The 22697-nt window shown below is 37.9% G+C and overlaps 1 protein-coding gene across 1 annotated transcript in view; it reads left to right on the forward strand.

The window, feature by feature from the left end:
* The window catches only part of COL6A6 (collagen type VI alpha 6 chain), a 140768-nt gene that overhangs the window by 85802 nt on the left and 32269 nt on the right, over nucleotides 1-22697 (forward strand). Inside the window, exons 24-29 of the mRNA XM_059162584.1 lie at nucleotides 3725-3787; nucleotides 8295-8357; nucleotides 9156-9206; nucleotides 10906-10941; nucleotides 13098-13160; nucleotides 21816-21878. Of these exons, the coding sequence (XP_059018567.1) occupies nucleotides 3725-3787; nucleotides 8295-8357; nucleotides 9156-9206; nucleotides 10906-10941; nucleotides 13098-13160; nucleotides 21816-21878 (339 nt within the window). The remainder of the gene's footprint in view (nucleotides 1-3724; nucleotides 3788-8294; nucleotides 8358-9155; nucleotides 9207-10905; nucleotides 10942-13097; nucleotides 13161-21815; nucleotides 21879-22697) is intronic.

Here is a 22697-nt window from a genome sequence, read left to right on the forward strand (position 1 = left end):
TAAAATTCTAGTCTCAGGTGGTGCATGATTAGTAGAGTTTAGGAATCCTATCCCAGACACAGGTCTCAAAATAGCAGAAAGAATGGCCAAGAGGTAAGTGTAGAGTCAGAATCGGGTTTAGCTCCCTTCTTAGCCTCCTGTTTGGTGATTTGGAGTTAAATGCTTTGACAATCTGATTTTTATTTGTAAACAGTAGTGTTAATCATATTTATCTCATTGTGATTGAGAAAGCATGTATAATGTCAATATATACTTCTGAACATAGAGCTTTTCACAAAATAAATGCTCAATAAAAGTCTGCCATTACAACAAAGCCAATAAAGATTTTACCTTTAGCTGGTGCCCTTTTCCTTTGAATGCCCTAATCTTCTCTTTATATTCCATAGATGTTCTTGCCCTCAAATCAAAGCAACTTTTTTGACTCTTTGATATCTTGGGGTGGCAGCGAGTTTTTTTTTAGCTTTCCTTTAAAAACAGTCCCTATACAGTCAGCAGTATTTGAGTAGTTAATACATCCGGGTAACCATTCATGGAGCTTGGGACCCATTCAAGGAGTCACAAATCCCAGTCTGGTACTTGGTATGGTCCTACGCAGGAAATAGAATCATGTTTTCTGATGTTCAGATGACCATGCCCTTTCTGCATGTATGCATCCATCCATTTTAAGAACTCTTCCATTTTGGAGGGCTTTCAAACAGGATAATCTCTCATTGTTCTTGTGTGTACTTAAAGTGACTACACATGAAGGAATCTCTCTGAAATTTCCTTCATCTCATAGAGCTGGTTATGTTGGAAGGAAGCCCAGAAGGTGATCTCCTAGGCAAGACTTCTGGTTTGCCCCTTATTGTCAAGGACAGTTGAAATCTACTTTATCCTTCTGTAAAGTACATAAAAAATGTCATATAGAAAATCAAACTAACATATCATTTCATCCCTCTTGGGGGCTATTCCTGGATAGGTGCATGGATTGCTAGATGAATCGATGGGTGCATTGATGGGTTCTAGGTATTGTACTAAGTTCCAGAGATAGGAAGCCAATTGCTTATACCCCTTCCTTCAAGAACATACAGGCTAATATCTAGTAGGTGAGAGAGAGAAATTAATGAACAATTACATACAAAGTGGAGAGACAGTTTTTCAAAACAGTTGTAAGACCAAACAGAGTCAAGGGGTTCAGGTATTCTTGAAACAGTGATGCTAATGGTAAGATTTTCACAAGAGGGAGATTGTTTCTGGACAGAAAAATGAACCAGCTAAGGAAAGAACTTACACAAGTGTGAAAACCTAAGACAACAAGAAGTATTTTGTGACTGCAGATGGTTTGTGCATAAACATATAGTGATTGAAGTAGTCTCAGATGACTATGGAGACCTGCAATACCAACATTTTAAGGGATTTTATATATTAATAAATACCATCAACTTTATTCTGAAGGCTACTCGGAATTCAGAATTTCAGAAAAATTGGTAGCATCAGCCTGACATTCTAAAGCAAAAGGGAAAAGGAGAAAAGAATGGATTAGAGAGAGGCCAGGCTACAGTCATAGAATCCAGGAATTTAGAAAGAAGAAAGCCCTGAAGGTAGGTGACAGCAATAGGAATGGAAGAGAAAAGGTAGGTGATAGCGGAAGGGAGATGGGTATAGAAAGGCAATAGAATCTGTAGGACTTGTAACTGATAGGTTTTGAGAGATAGGCTAGGTAGCCTTCCTAGAGATAGGAAGGGCCCTTGGATGATTCCTAAATTTCCAGCTTGGGATTCAGGATTGGGATTCCCAATCCCAATTGGGAATCATCCCAATTGGTGCTAATCCCAAACTGGAATCCCTTAAAAAGAGAATATGAAACCAAGCATGCCTTAGAGTAAGTATAACTATCTTTGGGAATCAATTCTGATGAGATATCCAAGAGACATTTTAATATACGGGTCTGGCTTTTAGTTGGGTGTTTTGAGCAGGAGATCCAGGTATTTAGGAGTTATTTTGTAAAGTAGTGGTTATGTGAATCTATGGGGGTGTCACTCAGGCGGAGGGGATTAAGTGAGAAAATAAGGTCCAAGAATGGAGCCTCAGGGTACATGGATATTTAAGAGGCAAATGGAGAAGAGACCAGAGAGGGACCAGGAAGTCCCTGGTGTTACAGAAATTAAGGGAAAAGTTTCAAAGAATACATGATAAAATTCAAATTAGGTAAGAACAGGAAACAGTCTAATTAGGTCGAATATGAAGGTCATAGGAGCTAGCCCCAGGCACTGGTGGAAGTGAGATTTCCAAGGGAAAGAGTTGAGAGCTATGGAAGGTGAAGAAATAGAGATCTTCTTTTGAGATAAAGAAAGGAGAGAAAATTGTGGAAAGATCATTATTATCTTCCCTAAGTGACCAATATACTATTCAACAGTCTTTCCTGTTAGGAAATATTTTGTTCAACTTACTACATTTTTAATTTTTTGAAGACAAAAGGGTTAATATCATAATTTTTTCTGAATAAGATTTTTAAGTATCATGCTTACTACCCAGATTTGGTTTATTTATTTTTAAATTCAGCAACTGTGGCCAAAAAAAAGTGGGGAGATTTTTTTTTTTTTTAAGATTTTATTTATTTGACAGAGAGGGAACACAAGCAGGGGGAGTGGGAGAAGGAGAAACAGGTTTCTTGCTGAGCAGAGAGACCGATGTAGGGCTGATCCTAGCACCCTGGGATAATGAAATGAGCCAAAGGCAGGTGCTTAACGACTAAGCCACCCAGGCACCCCCTCAAAAAAATTTTTTTCTTGAAAATGATTTCAATTCACTGGTGTTGAGATTATTTACAAGTACCTATGTAAATATTTTAACCACAAGATTTCTGTTGCCATATGTTTGGATATTCCAAAGGAAAAATCTGATCCCAAGTGTTAATAACACAAGAAGGCAGTTGGGCTGTCTCTGAACTGGGATTTTTAAGTGTTCAGCTCTAAAGCTATCCCAATAAACATGCTTTCTAGAACATTAAAGAGACTTCTATTATATCAAATAGATTTTCCATATATGTGTGGTATATTTATCCCTCTGTTTAACTTTTGTTATGTTTTTCAATAAGATCTTAAAGCTTTCTATATATAGGTCTTTTATCTTTCTTACTAAATTCTACGTATTTTATAGTTTTTATTCTTTCTAATGGTAAATGGGAATTTATGTACATTTACTTTTCTAACTTATCAGTAGGAAAGAGAAAACTATTTCAAAATATTTATCTGGTATGCCTGAACATATCTTGTTATTAATGCCAATTATTCTGGTGAAGTTTCTTGAACTTTCTATTGGACAAATTATATTGTTTGCAAATAAATAAAAGTTTACCTTAAAAAAATGCTTTCTACCAAAACAAGGAACCAGACAGAGTACAGTTAAAGGCAAATATCACTTGGAATGCCTTCTTTAAATGTTAGACATTTTAGCAACATCTGCTGTAAAAGCAAAACAGTGAGAATGTAAAATCTCTTTGGAAAAGAAGACTCACAAGAAAGCGTGATCATTGAAGCCACATCTGTCATGAGTTACTTTATTAATTTTCTTTTATTTACTAGTTTTTATTTGACAGCTGTGATGCTTTTTTCCAGAGCAGAAATCAATAAAGCCATAACTCTTTTCCTATCTGTGGTTCATTTTCCTCTTAGAAAAGACACAAAGGATTTAGGGGAAATTTGCTTTATGTTCTGCTATATTTGCAATTCTTGTTTTGTTTCAGGGGCCTCCAGGATCAGGAGGAGAAGCAGGGAATCCAGGCCGTTTGGGAAGCCAAGGAAATAAAGTAGGTCACATTCCTTAAGCCCACCAAAGTTAAGGTTTTCTCCTCAAAGTGTGTCTGGTTGTATTAGCCAGAGCACTTTAAACACAAAGGAGAACCTCTTATTGCCCCGACGCCCTGGGTTGATTCTTAGAGAGCCAGCAACATCTAAGGACGTGGGTGTGGACCACAGTGAGATCAAGGATTCCAGCTCAGCATAATTTCATGAGGGGCTACACCCAGTCGTAGCTGGGGAGACCTCAGGGAAGAAAGACTGTTCTAGGGGCAGGAATTCCTTTGCCCCTCTCTTCTTCCCTCCCCTCCTGTCTTCTTTTCTTCTTTGTTTCCTCCATGCATGCAAACATTTGTGCACACCTTTTAAGACAAAGTCACTCTACTGGTATTCTGTTGGATTAGAAACTCAGCTTCAGGAGAGTAGATATCTTTGACTCTTTGCTCACTGATGGATACTTTGAACAGTTCCTGGCATGCAACTGCTTAGTAAATATTTACTTAATGAATTTCTGGTTTGTATAATAGATATGACATGGAATCAATCTCCATGGAATTTAGAATATTTTCAAGACAATAATCTATAACATGAAGTAGACCAGAATATGAGTCTGAGAATGGAAATTTAAATATAGTATTAGTGAAGTATTTTGGGGCTGGGAAAAGAAACATCATAGAGGATACAGACTTGGAGCAGACCCTAGAAGATAAGAAAGACTTTGACAAGCGGAGAGGAGGCATGAAGGATTTCAGGGAGAAGAAACTATGTGAAGGAAAGCGCAGGGTTGGAAAATCCTGGGTGTGGGTATTTGGGGGGGAAAATGATCCTGTCTTATAGGCACATTAAAAAAAAAAGTCTGTGGTCACTTACTTTATTAGGTAGCCAGTACAGTGTTGTTTACAATTTTTTTAATGGAGTGTTTGAACACAGCCAGACTTGGGAGGATTTTGAATAGGCTACTCAGTGTAGAAATATTTTGAAGGCTGAGGGATTGGCAGCTAGGAGACTAGTGGGTGTGTTCTAGCAGTCTCCAAGACAAGCAGCGATTGGATGACTCAAGAAGGTGAGGATAGGAGGGGCTCATGATGACTCTGGAGGACTCTGCCATTAGGGAACTAAAGTAGAGAGAAGAGGGCTGGATGACTTGTGGACTTCTGGCGTGAGTGTAGTACCCTCCCAGAAGTAGGAAAGTCATGAGAAAGAGTGGTGTCAGAATGAAGGGAACCATTTGTTTTGGAGAATAAAGGAAAGAGTTTAGGGCTGGTCAGCGATGCAGTTTGAGAGGCATTTGGAGTTTTTTTGTGTTTGTTTGTTTGTTTGACAGACAGATCACAAGTAGGCAGAGAGGCAGAGAGAGAGAGAGGAGGAAGCAGGCTCCCCATGGAGGAGAGAGCCCGATGCAGGACTCGATCCCAGGACCCCGGGATCATGACCTGAGCCGAAGGCAGAGGCTTTAACCCGCTGAGCCACCCAGGCGCCCCAGCATTTGGAGTTTTAAGAAGACTCTTGGTGGTGTCCGTTTGTAAGAAGGGGAAGAGGAGATAGTGAATCATTAGAAAAGAGGGGGAAAAATGCATACTGGATGCTGAGAAGAGAGTTGAGGAAGGAGAGGTCAAATGTATCAGCTGGTGCAGAACAGATAAGGAAGGGGGAGTGAAGTAACCATTGCCTCTGGTGGCTAAGATGCTCCAAAGAATATTTTCAAAAATGTAGCATTTCAGAGGAGGAGAAAGACAGGGAAAGAGCCTACAAAGGGACTAGATAATGTGTTGGTGAGGAAGAAATGAATTCAGGGCTATAAACCACTTTTTGAAGAAGCTAAGTGTGGGGGCAAAGGGGGTACATTAATTGCCAGTCTAGCACAGACTGAAGCTGGGTATTTGTTTTCTTTTTTTAAGATTTTTATTTACTTATTTGAAAGAAATAATAGGAGTGAGTATGCGAGAGGAGAGGGTCAGAGGAAGAAGCAGACTCCCCGTGGAGCTGGGAGCCTGATGCGGGACTCAATCCCGGGACTCCAGGATCATAACCTGAGCTGAAGGCAGTTGCACAAAAAACTGAGCCACCCAGGTACCCTGGGAATTTTTCAATGATAGGAGAAACTGTATAGTATGCGTCTGAGCAAAGAAAACGAAAACAGAGAGAAAGAAGGTTGAAGATGTCAGAATAGATAATTAATGGAGAAATTCCTTGACCTAGAGGATGAGAATGAGGGCTTGAGAAGAGGGGCTAGCTTTGTAATGAAGATCTGCTAAGAAGGACTGAAATGTTGGATGCCAGCTGTCAAGTTGCAAGGACCATTGATTGGAGGGCGAAATGAGACAGATGGAAAACAGGGATAATCAACTCCAACAGGGAAGGATTCCTAGAGCATGCACTGTAGCAATAGTAGTCTGAAAAGGGAAGTTTGGAACAGAGACAACTGCTGCCTTCTCACCCTCAAGAAGGCTGCAGGAGAAGTGGTGTCACTGCTTAGAATCAAATTTATCTTACAGTGAGGAAAGATGTATGTCTGTGTGCAGATGTCATGAATGCATACAGAAGGTTTGCTGATGAAATGAAAGCACTCCAGAGGGTGTGCAGAAGGAACCAGAAGAGAGGTAGGCGGGAATAGAGGGTTATAGGTGAGGGTCAGTTATAGGTGCGAGTGTAGAAGAAAATAGATAGGAGCAGGGTAGTTGTGCCAAAAAGATCGTTATTAATAAGAGGGACTTTCAAGGGGGGGGGGCAAGAATTTGGAAACAAGTGCCCTCAAAGCAAGCCCAAATCCTTTGGGAAGTCCCAAGATAAATTGAGTCCTCTAGATTCATTGTGAACTGAGATGAGCCTCAAACACTTAATCCTACCTTACTCCAATAAGCTCAAGTTCCCAGGGAGGCAAGCAATTTAGCGATTAATCCTGGGTTCAATGCCTGGATGTACCAATTACAAAGTGACCCTGATCAAGTCATACGGCTTCCCTTGTTTCCCTACCATAAAGCAGATGTTCTCAAAGTTCACTGTGTATAAGAATCAGATGAGAAGCTTATTTAAAAAGGCATATTCTTGGGCTCCATTACCAGAGACTATAGGGGGGGGGGGCAGAAATTTCCTTTGCATGTGGACCTGAGGGAATCGTGAGGTAGGTAGCCTCCAAAGGCTACCTTTGAGAGTCACTACCCTGAAAGAAAGATATCAAGGAAGGTGATCTTCTGTTTCCCATCCATGGAACCCGATTCTATTTTACTCTCAGAGTTCAATACTGGTGGACATTTGTCCATTTGTCCACTTTTCACACTTAACTGGGTTGCCTTTCTATCCTTAAAAATGAGTTAACCACTCCTTAAGTGTGGGCTGCACACACTTCTGCACTCCTTCTTCCAAAGAGTATATTATGGGACGGGCAGGGGAGCCAAGTGGTCAAGGTTAACATCAATAATTATCCTGTGTTGACAGTATGTTGTTCTCTTGATAATGTTGAGCTGAGAATGGCGCTTAACCTCTGTGGTCTTTACCCCTAAAGCCCCTAAAACCCAATTTAATCGTGAGAAAAGCCCCAGTTCAGGGATATCTTACAGACTATCTCAGTGTACTCTTCACAACCGTCAAGGTCATCAAAAACAAGGAAAATCTGATAAACTGTGTTATAGTCTAAGTGAGCTTAAGGAGACATGATATGGTATACTGGATAGGATCCAGGAACAGAAAAAAGATATCAGGTAAAAACTTAAAAAAAAAAAAATCTGAGCAAAGTATGGGCTTTAGTTAATAATAACAAATCAATATTCCTTTATGCATTGTAATAAACACGTCCTACTAATACAATGTTAACAATAAGGGAAGCTAGATGTTGAGTATCTAGGAACTCTCTGTGCTACTTAAACATTTCTATGAATCTAAAATCTAAAATTTTAGGGGTTGTTTTTTTTTTTTTAAAGGAGTTAACCTTCTTTTGTAAAGTTGTGTTAACTTTAACTTTCTCAAGTAGCTGGACTTGACTCAACATAATATTGAGATTGATTTATAACCCACAGTAGATGTTCTACTAGTCAGAAGTCAGGAATTGTTGCCATGGATGTCGTGCTACCCTGGTTATCTTGATCAGCACTTCAAGCTAGATTAGTAAGACTGTTTTCTTTGCAGCAGCCAGATTATTTGATGGATTGTCTTGGAAACAATTTTGTTATTTTTTTAAACAGTACAGAGCTCATGGTAAGACATTTCCAAGGGTGTGGTCCATGGCACTGGGCTGCCAAGATGGCAGATTGCACTAAACAATGCATCAGACTTGCTGGGACTTCATTCATCAATGAAGGAGACCTCACTGGCCAGCAACAGCAATTCTTTGCATTACTCACACAATTCGCAGTCCTGACCACAAATCTGTTGTCACTGTGTGTGATGCACATGGATGCAATTGTATAACTAACTGTTGTCTTAGTACCATCACTTCCAATTTCCTTTACAAAACACAACACACACACACACACACATAAACAGCAGCAAACTAATAAGGACATGTTTCATTCTATCTGACAGGGAGAACCTGGAGATTTGGGAGAAAAAGGAGCTGTTGGCCTCCCGGGTCCTCGAGGCTTGCCGGTTTGTGTTGGATCGCAACTTTTGACCTGGCACTTGGAATCTTCTAGTTCAGTAGATATCCCATGTGGTTCTCTGAAGAGTGCATTAAAGATCCCACCCCAGTCTAGCCTGATAGCCTTCTGGAAACTGAGATATTATCCTCAACTTGGACTAGTTCCTTAGCCAGCTCTCCTAAAGTGGCAGCTTCCCTGGTACCAAACATCCTGGCTGGGATGCTTTGAAGCTAAATGATAAACTGGACAAAACTTACATTTAGCATCCCCATAACCCTTCTCCCATTCTTTCGTCCCATCAGAACTTGCTCATCAGAAACCTAGCCCACACTCTCCTAGTGCTCAGGACTTCTCACAAAGACCTTCTGCAAGGGTCTGGCAGTAGCCTCTGGCCAGGCATTTAGGAGGTCTTATTCTCACCTAGCAAATTGAAAGGTATTTAAAGTAGAGGTGTTAAATAGAAGAGCTAACAACACTAACTCCTTCTATTGAGATTATTGTATGCCTGAAATTTTCCCATTCAGTCTTCATAATTATACCATGGGTAGTTATAATTTTTAGTCCCATTTTACAGATGATACAGGTGAGCCTCAGGGACAAAGCACCATTTCTCTCTGTCATTGAGAGTTGCCTTTAGTGCCATTATGTTAGTTAATACCAAATGTTAGTGGGCAGCCCCAGAGAGAGAATCCACTTCTTACTTTCTCCTAATCAAACCAAAAAACTGGGTGTCTTATTCTTATGTGAGGAAGCCTGCCTCCAGTTTGTAGTCTGGGATATTTGTAAATAATGCCTTTGTTTACAGGGCGATGATGGCAACCCAGGTTATGGTAGCATTGGAAGTAAAGGAGCAAAGGTAAGACACATTGATTGGAATCGGGACATTTCCATTTGTTTTCTGTTGCTTGTTTTGGTTTTGTGGTCTTTATTTTTGACACATTCAAGAGGAAAAAAAAGGCAGTAAATAGGGCAGTCTTGGACATTTGGAGATAGATTTTGATAATTTATTTGTTGATATCCCTTGGAGACTGTGGTAAAAGAAAAAACAATTTGATGGCTTAAGGTTCAGGCAACAACTGAAACTTGAAAATTAATTTTCTGTTCCTTTGCAAAGATGTGCAGCCAGTGCCTGACTTGTTCTAACCCGAACAGTGCATCTAATCTTAGCAGCTCTGTGCTAGGCTTTACTTAGGGGAGGCATTCCAAAGTTCTCTTCTTAATATGTTTAACCATTGGTAAGAGGTTTTTACAGCGTCTTTCTAAATGCATTGGGCCAAGCAATAACTCAAAAATAAAGACTTTTAACTTTGTGGTGCATAAACAATGAATCTTGGAACATGAAAAAAAATTAAGATGTTAAAAAAATTACAACTTTGTATTTTGAACATTTAAGATAGATAAATTTATAAAACCAGTGATTCCTATACACTAACAATTATCACTTAGAAACCATAAAAACAATACCCACAAAAACATAGTAGAGTTAAGAATATCCTTTCTGCAAAATGTTTGAGACCTACAACAATAAAATTACTGAAATTAAAAACTTCACTAAATGAAGACGTCCAAATTCTTGTTGGAAGGTTTAAAACATTTTAAAGGATCAATTTAATTCCAAGTTAAATCCCACTAGAAATGATGCAAGAGGCTGTCTGGAAGGATAAACAAACCCCAAAAAGCTAAAATTTCTTTGAAAAAAGAAATCACTAATAAATGAGACATTTCCACAGAAATTTTTTTTTAGAATAGGGAATTAATTGAAAACAAGTTCAGTATCTGATGAGGGAAATATTGAGTAGCTTATGGCACTGGAATATTAGCCGCTCTTTAAAATGAATGTATATGAAGTTTACAATCACATAAAGAAATTATCTGACAATATCAAGTAAAAAACCAGGATATAAAAAAATCAAAAAGAATATTTAACCCAATTGTGCTAAAAATGAATTTTGAAGGGCCTAAAGAAAATATGGCATTTATAATGGTTCTGGGTAGTGAGATTTTAGATGATTTTTCTCCTTTCTGTTCTTTTGCATTTTATATATGTTTGAGGAGACTCTACTTATAATAATCAGAAACTAAACTTTAAATAAATTATTTTCATCAAATGGGGATTGTCAGACGTCTTCAATTATAGTCCTTGGACTAAGTAAGGTAAACAGAAGCTTAGAAAACCAATGATCAGGTTTAGGCTCTACGCTTCTCAAATTTCTCCATTGAAATATGTGTTAAGAAGACTGTTTCAGAAACACTTTGACCGTCTGGACAACTGTCCTGTTAAATGCCTTCAGTAGAAGGAGAGCTGATTTGTAATTCCTCAGATGTGCACATTTATCCAGTTATCTAAGTTGTCATGATATTTTGGTATAAATAGCTTAATTTAGAAATTGGAGCTAGTTTCTCAAATAGTGCTGTACAGTTTAATTTTTAGTTGTTTTGGCCCTCTCTTGATTCATGATGCTAAAACCAAGTAAGGCAGCAGGTAAAATTAAAGTCAGCATAAATCTACCTTGGTGATGTGTGCAAATATTAATTTTCTATACTGTCAATTACAGGGGCAAGAAGGATTTCCCGGAGAAAGTGGACCTAAGGTACCGTGTACTTCACATTAAGTAGAGATCAATTAGAAATTACTCCTGAGGCTATAAAATGTATCACAGGACAAAAGAAGGATAATTATAAAATGAATGGAGAGAACCCTTAGGGGCACATGGGTGGCTCAATCACTTAGGCGTCCCAACTTTTGATTTCAGCTCAGGTCATGATCTCGGAGTTGTGAGATTCAGCCCCTCATCAGGCTCCACGCTCAGTATGGATTCTCTCTAAAGAAAGAAAGGGAGAAATCTTTATGAGGAAAATGGGGAAGACAGAAGCAGACTTTTTTAAAAATTTAATTTCTAGTTTTTAAATTCATAAGTAAAGGAAGAAATAATCCTCATTTTTTCTTCTCACGTGGACACCTTCTCTATCATATGTATTTTCTTCTTTGCTCAAAGGAAAGTAAAATGTAAGGAAAACCAAAACCTGAATTCTTCTCCTTGCTCAATTTTTCCAATGTGATTATAAGTCACCTTCCAATAATACATTAAACATCTTCATATTGGAATAAGTTTAAAAACATATTGAGATATAGCTGTCCAGTTTTCCCAGTACCATTTATTGAAGAGGTTGTCTTTTTTCCACTGTTTATTTTTTCCTGTTTTATTGAAGATTATTTGACCATAGAGTTGAGGATCCATATGTGGGCTCTCTACTCTGTTCCACTGGTCTATGTGTCTGTTTTTATGCCAGTACCATGCTGTCTTGGTGATCACAGCTTTGAATTAAAGCTTGAAATCAGGTAACGTGATGCCCCCCGTTTTATTTTTGTTTTTCAACATTTCCTTATCGATTCGGGGTCTCTTCTGGTTTCATACAAATTTCTGGATCCTTTGCTCCAGCTCTTTGAAAACTGGACAGCTATATGTAGAAGAATGAAACTCGACCATTCTCTTACACCGTACACAAAGATAAACTCATAATGGATAAAAGACCTCAACGTGAGACAGGAATCCATCAAAATCCTAGAGGAGAACATAGGCAGTAATCTCTTTGATATTAGCCACAGCAAATTCTTTCAAGATATGTCTCCAAAGGCAAAGGAAACAAAAGCAAAAATAAACTTTTGGGACTTCATCAAAATCAAAAGCTTCTGCACAGCAAAGGAAACAGTCAAGAAAACAAAGAGGCAACCCACGGAATGGGAGAAGATATTTATTTGCAAATGACAGTACAGACAAAAGGTTGATATCCAGGATCTATAAAGAACTCCTCAAACTCAGCACACACAAAACAGATAATCTTACTTTAAAAATGGGCAGAAGATATGAACAGACACTTCTTCAGTGAAGACATACAAATGGCTATGAGACACATGAAAAAATGTTCATTATCACTAGCCATCAGGGAGACTCAAATTAAAACCACATTGAGATATCACCTTACACCAGTTAGAATGACCAAAATTAACAAGACAGGAAACAACATGTGTTGGAGGGGATGTGGAGGAAGGGGAACCCTCTTACACTGTTGATGGGAATGCAAGTTGGTGCAGCCACTTTGGAGAACAGTGTGGAGATTCCTCAGGAAATTAAAATTAGAGCTTCCCTATGACCCTGCCATTGCACTACTGGATATTTACCCCAAAGATACAGATGTAGTGAAAAGAAGGGTCATCTGTACCCCAATATTTATAGCAGCAAGGGCCACGGTCGCCAAACTGTGGAGAAAAGCAAGATGCCCTTCAACAGACGAATGGATAAGGAAGATGTGGTCCATATACACTATGGAGTATTATGCCTCCATCAGAAAAGATGAATAGCAACATGGATGGGACTAGAAGAGATTATGCTTATTGAAATAAGTCAAGCAGAGAGAGTCAATTATCATATGGTTTCACTTATTTGTGGAGCATAACAAATAGCATGGAGGACAAGGGAGTTAGAGAGGAGAAGGGAGTTGGGGGAAATTGGAAAGGGAGGTGAACCATGAGAGACTATGGACTCTGAAAAACAATCTGAGGGGTTTGAAGCGGTGGGGGGTGGGAGGTTGGGGGAACCAGGTGGTGGGTATTAGAGAGGGCATGGATTGCATGGAGCACTGGGTGTGGTGCAAAAACAAGGAATACTGTTATGCTGAAAATTTTTAAAAAAATTGAGATATAGCTCTTTGATTTTAATAACCATTGTGTTTTTCTGAACTTATCTAGGGTGAGATTGGGGACCCTGGTGGTCCAGGAGAAACTGGACCCAAGGGAGCTAGAGGCAAGACGGTAAGCTTCTTCGATTCTAATGCCTTTCCACCTTCGCTACTTTGGGAAGTCCTTTTCATGCTTTTACAGTCATTTGAGTTGTCACTTGTTCCCCAAGAATCGCAAAGTGTGTGTGTGTGTGTGTGTGTGTGTGTATGTTTTGAAGGCAAACCTGGGAAAGGGAAATGGGTGTATGACTCATCCTCCAACACCAGCAAGAAGGCAAAGATGTGTTTGCTTTTAATGAACAAGTTCACCTGTCCTGGCTGCCAAGGTACCATTCTCAACTCTGGAAATAATGTTTTAGGAATCCTTGTGGTCAAAAAACAGTTTCACTGTGGCAAAATATGGTTAGTTTAATCCCATTTCCTTGGCAGATTTAGTGCAGCCTAATGTCCACTAGCATCTTGTTCTTCACTGTTAGTTTTGTTAAACTGCTTTTAATGACGTACACCCTGGAAGATCCTCTGCCCTTTTAGCTTAAGAGACTGTTACTAATTTTTATGAGAGAGTCTCCACTTATGGCTGAATCTATCCTTGTTATTCCATAGAAGAACTGGGAAATATCCGAAAGCTTTGGATCACTCGTAATGAAGACAAGTGTACAATATAGTCTCACAGGCATCAGCATATTCGGGTTCCAGGGGGTTAGGAATGGATTTTTTTATTTGTTGACTCTTTATATTTATACCATGTATAAAGGACATGGCTGCTTTGTGAAAGACATTGTTCTGATAATTGCCTCTCAGTAAATCTGTTTCTTTTCTTCACTGATTGGGTAAACCGATCTTAACACCATGTTAATTAGCAGGAAAAGAAAAAGTGCTATAACCTTGATACTTGAAGTGGTTTTCCAATTTTGTCATCATAGTGAATTTTTTTTTATAGTGAATTTTTTAAGTTTGTTTTTATTTTTTATAAACATATATTTTTTAAGTTTGTTTTTATTTTTTATAAACATATATTTTTATCCCCAGGGGTACAGGTCTGTGAATCACCAGGTTTACACACTTCACAGCACTCACCAAAGCACATACCCTCCCCAATGTCCATCATAGTGAATTTTATTCTGATCCCATTTTTTATCAAGTATGACAAGAGCTTTATGTACAGAGTTGAGTTTTTTCCCTAGCTCATTGTTGCTCTTCTAAGGGATCCTGTAGAAGCTTCTTTGCTCCCCTATGTGTTCATTCTCTTTTGCATTACACTTGATAATTTCTACCTCTTTGACTCTTTCCAGGGTTTTTAATATTTTATTGAAATATAGTTGATATACAATGTTAGTTTCAGGTGTACAACATAATGATTCAACAGTTACATTGATTACAAAATGCTCACCACAAGGTGTAGACACCGTCTGTCTCCATATAATGTTATTAAAATAATATTGACTATATTCCCTATGCTGTACTTTTCATCTGTGTGACTTACTTATTTTATGACTGGAAGTTTGTACTTCTTAATCCCCTTCACCCATTTCACCCATTCCTCCACCCACCATCCCTCTGGCAGCAACCAGTTTATCCTCTGTATTTATGAGTCTATTTCTGTTTTTGTTGTTTTTCTGTTTTTGTTCTGGTTTTCTCTTTGCTTATTGTTTTGTGGGGTTTTTTTTTAGATTCTATATATAAATGAAATCGTATGGCATTTGTCTTTCTCTGACATATTTCACTTAGCATAATACCTTCTGGGTCCATCCATGTTGTCACAAATGGCAAAATTTTATTCTTTCTTATGGTTGAGTGATATTCCATTGTGTGTGTATATGTACATACATTATATATATATATATATATATATATATATATATATATATCTCCTATTGTGTGTATGTATATCCATTCTTTATGCATTCATCTATTGCTTCCATATCTTAGATATTGTAAATTATACTGCAATAAACACAGAGGTACAGATCTCTTTTCAAATTACTGTTTTTGTTTTCTTTGGGTGAACACCCAGAAGCGGAATTACTGGGTCATATTGTGTTTCTATTTTTAATTTTTTGAGGAACCTCCACAGGATTTTCCATACTGGCCACAACAATTTGCATTTCTACCAGCAGTGCACCAGGGTTTCCTTTTCTCCATATCCTTAACAACACTTGCTATTTCTTTTTGATAGCAGTCCTTCTGACTGGTGAGGTGGTATCTCACTGTGGTTTTGATTTGCATCTCCCTGATGATTAGTGAAGTTAAGCATCTTTTCATGTGTCTGTTGGCCATCTGTACATCTTTGGAGAAAGGTTTCTTCAAGTCCTCTGCCTATTTCTTAATCAGATTTTGTATGTGTATGTGCGTGTGTGTTGAGTTGTATGAGTTCTTTATATGTTTTGGATATTAACTCCTTATTGGATATACCATTTGCAAATATCTTCTCTCATTTAGTAGGTTGCCTTTTCATTTTGTTGCTTGTTTCCTTCATTGCACCAAAGATCTTTAGTATGATAATAATCCCAATTATTTATTTTTGCTTTTGTTTCCCTTACAGACAGATCCAGAAGATTAGTGCCTATGTTTTCTTTTAGGAGTTTTATGATTTCAAGTTTTACATTTAGGTCCTTAATCCATTTTGAGTTTGTGTATATATAAGACATTGATCAGTTTCATTCTTTGCATGTATCTGTCCAGTTTTCCCAGCACCATTTATTGAAGAGGCTGTCTTTTCTCTGTTGTATATACCTGCCGCTTTGGTCATAGATTAATTGGCCATATAAGCAAGCATAGGTTTATTTCTTGGTTTTCCATTCTCTTCTTTTGGGCTTTGTGTCTATTTTTGTGCCAATACCATATTCTTTTGATTACTACAGGTTTCTAGTCTATCTTGAAATCTTACATTGTGATACCTCCAATTTTGTTTTTCTTCCTCAAAATTGCTTTGTCTACTCAGGGTCTTTCATGGTTCCATACAAACTTAGGATTACTTGTTCTAGTTCTGTGAAAAATGCCTCTGGTATTTTGATAGGGATTGAACTGAAATCTGTAGACTGTTTTGGGTAGTATGGACATTTGAACATTCTAGTTCTTCCAACCCATGAGCACAGGATATCTTTCTACTCGGTTGTGTCATCATCAGTGTCATAAAATTTTAAGTTTAGATCTTTCACCTCCTTGGTTAAATGTCTTCCTGGGCATTTTATTCTTTTTGATGCAATTGTGAATGGGATTGTTTTCTTAATTTCTCTTTCTGCTACCTTATTATTAATGTATAGAAAAGCAAGAAATTTCTTATATTAATTTTGTATCCTGTGACTTTACTGAATTCCCTTATTCTAATAGTTTTCTGGTGGAGTTGTTAGGGCTTTCTATATATAAAATCATGTTGTCTGCAAATAGTGACAGTTTTACTTCTTCCCTACCAATTTGGATGTCTTTTATTTCTTGTCTGATTACTTCAGCTCAGATTTCCAGGACTCTGTTGAATATAGGTGGTGAGAGTGGACATCCTTGTATTGCTCCTGATTTTAGAGGAAATGCTTTTGGTTTTTTACCACTGAGTATGATGTTAACTGTGAATTTGTTTATATATGGCTTTTATTAGGTTGAGGTGTATTTCCTCTAAACTCATTTTGTTGAGAGTTTTTATCATGAATAGATGCTGAATTTTGTCACAAGATTTTATTCATTTGTTAATGTGTTGATATCATGTTGTTTTATTTGTATGAGTTAGTCTTGTTCCCTGGAATAAATTACACTTGGTTGTGGTGGATGAGTATTGTTGAATTAGGTTTGCTAATATTTTGTTGAAAATTTTTGCATCTATATTCCTCAGGGATATTGACCTGTAATTTTCTTTGCTTGCAGCGGGCTTTTTCTCCCCAGTTTTTTTAACTAAGGTAATGCTGCCTTCATAGAATGAATTTGGAAGTTTTCCTTCCTCTTCTTTTTTTTGTAATAGTTTGAGAAGAATAAATATTAACTTTTATTTAAACATTTAGTAGAATTCACCTGTGAAGCCATCTGGTCCTGGATATTTGTTTTAGAAGTTTTTCAATTTCGTTACTGGTCATTGGTCTGTTCAGATTTTCTTTTTTATTCAGCCTTGGAAACAGTGTTTCTGGGAATTTATCCATTTCTTCTATTTTGTCCAATTTGTTGGTATATAGTTTTTCAGAGTAGTTTCTTCTGATCCTTTGTACCCTGTAGTGTCAATTGTACCTTCTCTCATATTTCTAATTTGAATCTTTTTTTTCTTGATGAGTCTGGTTAATGTTTATCATTTAGCTTTTCAAAGAACCAGCTCCTAGTTTCATTAGTGTTTCCTATAGTTTTTTAGCCTCTATTTCGTTTATTTCTGCTCTGCTCTTTATGATTTCCTTCCTTCTAACTTTGGACTTGCTTTGTTCTCTTTTTTTTTCTTATTCCTTTAGGTATAAGTTAGATTATTTGAGGTTTTTTTAATTGAGGTAGGCCTGTATTGGTATAAACTTTACCTTAGAAGGGCTTTTACTGCATTCCCCAAGATTTTGAACCATTATGTTTCCATTTTCATTTATCTCCAGATATTTTTTTATTTCCTCTTTGATTTCTTTATTGACCCATTAGTTGTTTAATAGCATATTGTTTAGTTCCATGTATTTGTGGTTTTTTTCCAGTTTTCTTGTGATTGATTTCTAGTTTCATCCCATTGTGGTTAGGAAAGATGCTTGCTATAATTTTAGTCTTCTTAAATTTATTGATACTTATTTTGTAGCCTAATGAGATCTATCCTGGAGAATTTCATAGTACTGCAGTTCATAGCATCAAGGGTAGGGTTTCCATGGTTACTGTGTCTCCATCCCTCCTGCCATTCTCTTTGTGGTCCCTTTACTCTTTGTTGTGTGGAAGCTGTTCAGTTAGCCCTCAGTTCTTTTTCAGGAGGAATTTCTCTCTAGGTAGATAGAGATTCGGTATGTCCTTGGCAAGAGGTGAGTTCAGGGTCTATGACACCATCTTGGACACCTCTTGCCTGTGTAGTCATTATTTATTGGGTTTTAGGGATACAAAATAAAGAATCTGCTCTTTGCTTCCATCCTGCTTCTCCTAAGAGGACTGCATCTCAGCTATAATTCTTTTCTTCATGCATGTTTTTGGATGATTGTCCTTTAACACTATGTTGTGTTTTTTTTTTTTTTTTTAATGACTGAAATAATTAGAAAGATAATTGGAAAACACTTTGAAATTAATCCACTTGTCATCTGCATTGAAATACCTCTGGATCCTTTCCCTTGACTTGTTAATGAAGTACTTTACTCTCGAACATTGGAAGCATGCTAACACGTTCAGCTGTTTTTGGGTTCTTGTCCCCCAGTGCTAGATTAATCATTTTTATAAAACAATGAACCAATGGGAAGCATGTGAACTTTTACTTTTGGCCTTTGATTACTTGAATTTCTTTTTTCCCACAATTTATCACTGTTTGTAACTTATTATTTCACCTGCCAAGCTGCTTTTCCCCTATCTTTGTAAATATTTCCGAATTTGAAGTTTAGACACTGAAAACTTCCAGGTTTTCCTTCTGAAAAAGTTGAAGTTTCCATTGGTAGAAGTTTCTGTTGATAAAGTTTTGCTTTCAATTTTGAGCGCCTCTTCAGTTTTCTTGGAATGATTGTGTTTTTAGTTTTTCTAAATTTTCACATTGTTTTTTTCCTCCCAACCGAAGGATTTTTTTTTGTCATGGTTTTTAACCTTATATATGTGTGTGTGTGGTGTATGTGTGTATATACATATATTTTTTTTTACACATGCACATACTTTAAGGCAGGATGTGTTCATCTCTGCACTATAAACATTTGGGACTAGATAAATTTATTTTTAGATTTTATGTTTATCCGACAGAGAGAGGGAGTAGAAGTAAGCAGAGCAGCAGGCATACAGGGAGAAGCAGAATCCCCGCTGAGCAGGGAACCTGATGCAGGGCTCAATCCCAGGACGCTGGAATCATGACCTGAGCAAAAGGTGGCCGCTTAACTGACTGAGCCACCCAGGTGCCCCAGGGCTGCATAATTCTTAGTTGCGGGGGCTCTCCTGTGCGTTGTAGGATGTTTAGTAGCTTCCTTGGCCTCTACCCACTAGATGTCAGTGGCACTGCCCTTCTCCACCCTTCCCCATTATAAGACACAAAAATGTCTCCAGACATTGTCAAATTTCCCTTTGGAGGTGGGGGGAGAGGCACAAAGTTCTCCCTAGTTGAGAACTACTAATTTAGAGTCAAATAATTTCACTAAGTTTCATATGAGAGGGGGAAAAAAAGGCAATCCATTTGCTCCTTATCTCTTTCTTCTCTCCTATTTCTCAGGTTGTCTTTTTTGCTCTACTTTTCTGGGAGATTTCTTTGACTATTTCACAATGCTCCTCTCGTGATTTAATTTTAAAGAGCTTGTTTTGTTCTCCAAATATTTTTTACACTATCTTGTCTCGTTTCATGGTTGAAGCATCTTCTCTTAGTTTTCTGAGGATATAAATTAGTATTTTTATGGCTTCTTTGTCCAACACAATCTTTTTCCTATAGTTTTGTTTTTTCTGTATTGATCTCTATACCCAGCGTGTCTGGAGAATGGGCTATCTCTTCCTATTTAAGAAGCAAAAACAAAAAGGCTAATTGGAAGCCCCAGAGACATTGATAGAGCTGATCAGCTACAGGTTTTACTGAAGAGTGGTCTGGCTGAGTTCTTTACTTAGCAGACGTCTGATATCTGTATCTTTAGGTCTTCTTTCTTTGGTCAGATTTCCCTGAGAAGACTGTTTCAGTTTCCTGACTGAGGATGAAGGTCTGGCTGTAGTTTTCATGAAACCACATGGAAAAGGAAACCTGAGAGGTCTCGTGTCTATTTCACATATCTTCATCAGATCACCCTGTTCTCAGGAGGGTACCATGGGCACTCAACTCTGCCTGGAGTTCCCTGGTGCAGATCCCTCAGCTTTACCTCTGTTGTTGGAATGGAAAAAGGGACATTCACCCAATTGCAGAGAATGGAGAGGAGATCAGAGGATTCCTAATGATTTAGCCCCTCCCCTTCACCTCCACTTTTGGAGGTACCTGCTGCCAATTCTTGAGCCTGCTAGGAATGGATTTTTGGCTTTCCCTGCTACTGGCTTAGGATCCAGCTTTTTCATATCTGCTAAGTCATCTAACACCTGTACATCTGCTTTCTAGCCTCTGGAAGTTTGTGGCTATTGTCTTCTTCCTCAGTCTTCCCCTGCCCCACTTTTTTTTTTTTTTTTTCCTTTTAAAAAAATCTACTTAGGGATGCCTGGATGAATCAGATGGCTAAGGGTCTGTCTTTGGCTCAGCTGAGGATCCTGGGGTCCTGGATCAGTCCCGCATCAGGCTCTCTGCTCAGTGGGAAGCCTGTTTCTCCCCCTGCCTGCTCCCCCTATTCGTACTCTCTCTACCAAATAAATAAAACCCTTCAAATTTTTTTTTTACAATAGAAATATCTACTTACATCATTTTGATGAAACATTGAGAGGGAGCAGAAGTCAGTGTATATGTTCAGTGTATATGTTCATTCCCTCCCCTCCCCCAGGAGGTTAATCTGTATCTCCTACATAATCAGTGTGGTTTTTTTCACTCAGCCTAGCACACTGTAGAATACTCAAAGAGCATCAACAGTTATTCCCTGTCTCATTTGTAATGCTTGTACAAAGTAAGCTGATTTCAGACGACTTCATTTTTTCATTCTGTAAATGTTTTAAGTCCTATGGCATTTTGAATGAACTTAGGAATACTGCCCTGTTTTTTTTAATTCTAGCCTTCTTTATAATAAATCATACTGCTAAATGCACATGGAAGAATTCTTGTCATATAGCAAGTAGTCAGCAATTGTTTTTATTACTGCTGTTATTCATTTCACTACAGATTATCTCCAGCCAACTTCTAGGTATATTCTTCTTGTTGTTTCAGGGGTCTTATATTTAAATTTTTGTTCCTCTGGGGTTTTTGTTCACTTATTTGTTGTCATCTATTGTCTCATTCAGATGAAATTTCTCCTTTGATCCAGCAATTCCATTTCTAGCAATCTTCCCTAAGGAAATAATAAGAATCACAACATACCATTTTTCTTGGCGTTGCTTTTCTTGGTGTTAGCAGCAAACGTAAATGCCAACAATAAGGAACTGATGAAAGAAATTATGGTACATCTGTGCAATGGAATATTATACAGCCATTAAAAATGATTCCTACCCCCCAAATTTAATAACATGAAAACTTCAAGAGATATATTTAGTTCAAAAAATAACAGGAAAAGTATAAAATTATATTTTAAAAGAATATATATACATACATAAACATATAAAACTACCAAAAGACACCAAATGTTAACAAGGATTATTTGGAAGTGAAAGAATTGCTGAAGATTTTTTTCCTTTTGTGTGCTTTTTGGAAATCTCTCAATGTTCTAAAAGTATATTCCCTTTGACATTTAAAACACATCCACCCAGGGATGCCTGGGTGGTTCGGTTGATTAAATGTCTGCCTTCAGCTCAGATCATAATCCCAGGGTCCTGGGATCAAATCCACATCAAGCTCAGCACAAGTCAGCTTCTCCCTCTTCTGCTCTCCCTGCTTGTGTGCACACTCATGTGCTTTCTCTATCAAACAAATTAACAAATATTTCTTTTAAAAAGTAAAATAAAACACAAACACCATATGTATATGTATAAATATAATTTTAAAATAAATAAATTCTGCTTTGAGATGTCCGCTGGGCCTCCAGGAAAGATGGGATCCCCTGGGGAGCCAGGACCTCCTGGACGCAAGGTAAGTTGAAAAGTCATAAATCACACCAGATCCTCTTCTCAATAAAATGCATGGAGACTTCATTGCCCAAATGTGCATGCTTTCTATCTTTGCACCTGGTTGCTGATTAAATATTAGTCACCATTTCTCATGAGGTAAGGAGAATTTGAGGAAGGAAATGAAAAGTATTGGACTAAAATGTGAGCTCTCCATTATGGGTGAATTTTATTTGCCCGGTCCTTGTCCTCCTCCTGTATTCAGTAAGTGGTTAGTGAATGAAGGGAAGGGAGAGGAAATTAATAAACAGGGAACAAATGATCCAAGTTGTATTCACATGGAACTTTTCTCCAGGAGTCTGGGTGGGGCTTTATGGCATTTTTCCTCGGGTGTCTTTCTTTGAGAATAGCCAGACTCTTCCCATTCCAAAGATGGACTTGAAAATGTGAAATTAAAACCAATTCCACTTTGTGCTTTCTATTCCCAATCCAGACAGATCTCTATATATGTATAGTCATTTATTTTTGGAAGGCTGTTGGGATTACCTTTCCAGATGTGCAGTTTGAGTCTGGTCCCTTTATCATCCAACCAATGATGGAAACAAGAAGGTTCAGTTCAGCTGTTGTTCAGTGGCCAAGGCAAAGTATGGGGCTGAGGAACTCTGAATGTCCCCTAAGGTTGGGCAATTATTAGAGATGGATCAGCCTCATCTGTATATAAGCCATAAGCCTGCTCCAAAGCTCTTCATGCCAGTGTTAAGTATTCAGCTCCATCCTTAGATTCTGACAACCCTTGTTGTCCACAGATGGGGCTGGAGGAAGGTGGACTTTGGAGGTTTGTGTT

This window comes from Mustela lutreola, chromosome 2 (genome assembly GCF_030435805.1).
Source record: "Mustela lutreola isolate mMusLut2 chromosome 2, mMusLut2.pri, whole genome shotgun sequence".
Lineage (NCBI taxonomy): Eukaryota > Metazoa > Chordata > Mammalia > Carnivora > Mustelidae > Mustela > Mustela lutreola.